Source organism: Loa loa (assembly GCF_000183805.2).
Source record: "Loa loa unplaced genomic scaffold supercont3.1016, whole genome shotgun sequence".
Classification (NCBI taxonomy): Eukaryota; Metazoa; Nematoda; class Chromadorea; order Rhabditida; family Onchocercidae; genus Loa; species Loa loa.
Window position 1 is genome coordinate 3135 of NW_018109196.1, and position 2060 is coordinate 5194.

The window sequence follows — 2060 nt, forward strand, 5'->3', positions numbered from 1 at the left end:
AGTTTCATCCAATTGTGTGGAGTTGAAAATACAAGCAGTAATTAATGTGGGATTGAAACTTTTGTTCTTGCCCACACCAAAAATTCACAACTATCCGCTTTACGAGATGCCATCAGATGTAACCATCCATCAGATGTAACATTAAGACTTAGATTCCGTCTCAAATATATACAAAAAGTGAATAGTTTCATGTATTCTAAATTAATTGGAATATGAAGTTCATTTTATAGCACTGATATCTTCACCATCAATTTTCAAATTGAGTCAATTTATTGAAAAATGTAATGATGGGGAAACTAATTGCAAGCACAAATGTCACAACAGTTGTTTTTCAGAAGTGAAAAAGTATGAGTGTCCACACGTTAATTGTAGTGCGACCGTACAGAGCAGAACGGAATATCTAGAACATTTCCAAACGCACGATAAACCATTTCATTATCAATGCAAACATTCCGGTTGTGGGAAAGAATTCCGCAAATCATGCTCATTTTTCAGACACAAGAAATTCTGTCAACACAAACCTCCGAGTAAATACTTCTTCAGTTTTAAACAATCACTGAAAAGGCAAAATAAATGTTCCAACAGAGTTTCTCAGTTTTGCAAATTCGGCAGAGTTTTTATCATTTATTTACCTATTTGAAATGAATGCACTTGAAAATATGTTACGGAATATCTATGACTGTGGAGTGGAATAAATTGTTCACATCGTTTGATTCAATGAAGTGATATCTAAGAAATGTTCATTCTAGATTCAGCGGAAGGAAATTCGCAGTTGGGACATTTGGCTGACACTGGAAACCATCATATTGCCGGTCAAAGCTCAGTGGGTGAACAAGATCGCTCAAGCAATGACTATCCCTTAGAAAAGTTCAACATCATCGACGACCTCGATGGTAGTATCTTCGACGATCTTAACATCCCCGACAATGTTGTTGTTGACGTCGAAGATATTAATATCGACGATGGTAACATCTTCGACGGTGTTGTTGTTAATGAATGGATGATTGAATGAATGAATGCTGATCGATATATTGTATATTATTTGTTTATTATTTCAAAATTTAAAAGAAAAAGGATAACCTCTAACTTCTTGTTTTCAAAGCCTTTTTTTTAGACTGACGATCACATCAATATTTGTTGAATCATGGAATATATCCCCATATTTGTTATGAGCCACATTTTCCTATCTTTTATGCAGCTGTAAAATCTGCTGCGGTTAAAATTTTTTATATGATTATTTAAAATTTCACAGCGCTTTGTATTTGTTCACAAAAAAACAAGATAAAATGAAATATAAATTTCAATACTTTTTTTGTCGAACAAACAATTTGCTTACTGAAAAAACAAAAATCAATACTTTCGATTGTTTGTAATTATGCAATATGTATCGATGACTATCTCATAAATATGAAATATGCCTTTTATTGATTGTCGTATCATTTGGATATCCTAAAATAAATAAAATATGCCTAAAGCACAAACGATAGCTCAAATGAATCGTACTTTTGCAATTTATATAAACACAATAATCGAATTATTCAAAATTATTTCAAATTATCATCAATTATTCTCATAATCAGAATTAAGTAATTTTAAATAAATTATGCAATATTGCAATCAATTTGAATGAAATTTCAAATGACTAAAAACGATGAGAAATGTAATCGAAAGATAAAAATGAAAATGAGATGGCGAATTTTCGAAGGCGCTATTTGAATAACTTCTAATAACTTTTAATTCAAAAAAAAAGAAAAGAACTTAATAGTAGTTAGTATCTGCTCGACTAATCTTCATGATGAAAAATTTTTAGTAGGAGATGAAAATGACTTCAAAAGCCACTTATATATTATTCGTTGATAGGCGGTAATGTTGGCATAACCATGGAGATTAGATTGAATGGAAGAACAGTCTAATGTTTAATCATCAAAAGAAATAAATGTTTTCAAAGGTATGCCTTTATTAAATGAAATTATAAAATTTGTTAATTTTAAAAGATATTCTTACGTCAAACTCATCTTACTTCATACCACCTTTATTAAATAACTTACTTTATAATAGCT

At 30.5% G+C, this 2060-nt stretch overlaps 1 protein-coding gene across 1 annotated transcript in view; it reads left to right on the forward strand.

Moving 5' to 3' along the window:
- The window catches only part of LOAG_19040 (zinc finger protein), a gene marked incomplete at both ends in the record, with an annotated part of 3947 nt that extends 2935 nt beyond the window's left edge, over positions 1-1012 (forward strand). Inside the window, 2 exons of the mRNA XM_020451696.1 lie at positions 336-527; positions 750-1012. Coding sequence (XP_020304502.1) covers positions 336-527; positions 750-1012 — 455 coding nt within the window. The remainder of the gene's footprint in view (positions 1-335; positions 528-749) is intronic.
- Between the last annotated feature and the right edge of the window lie 1048 nt (positions 1013-2060).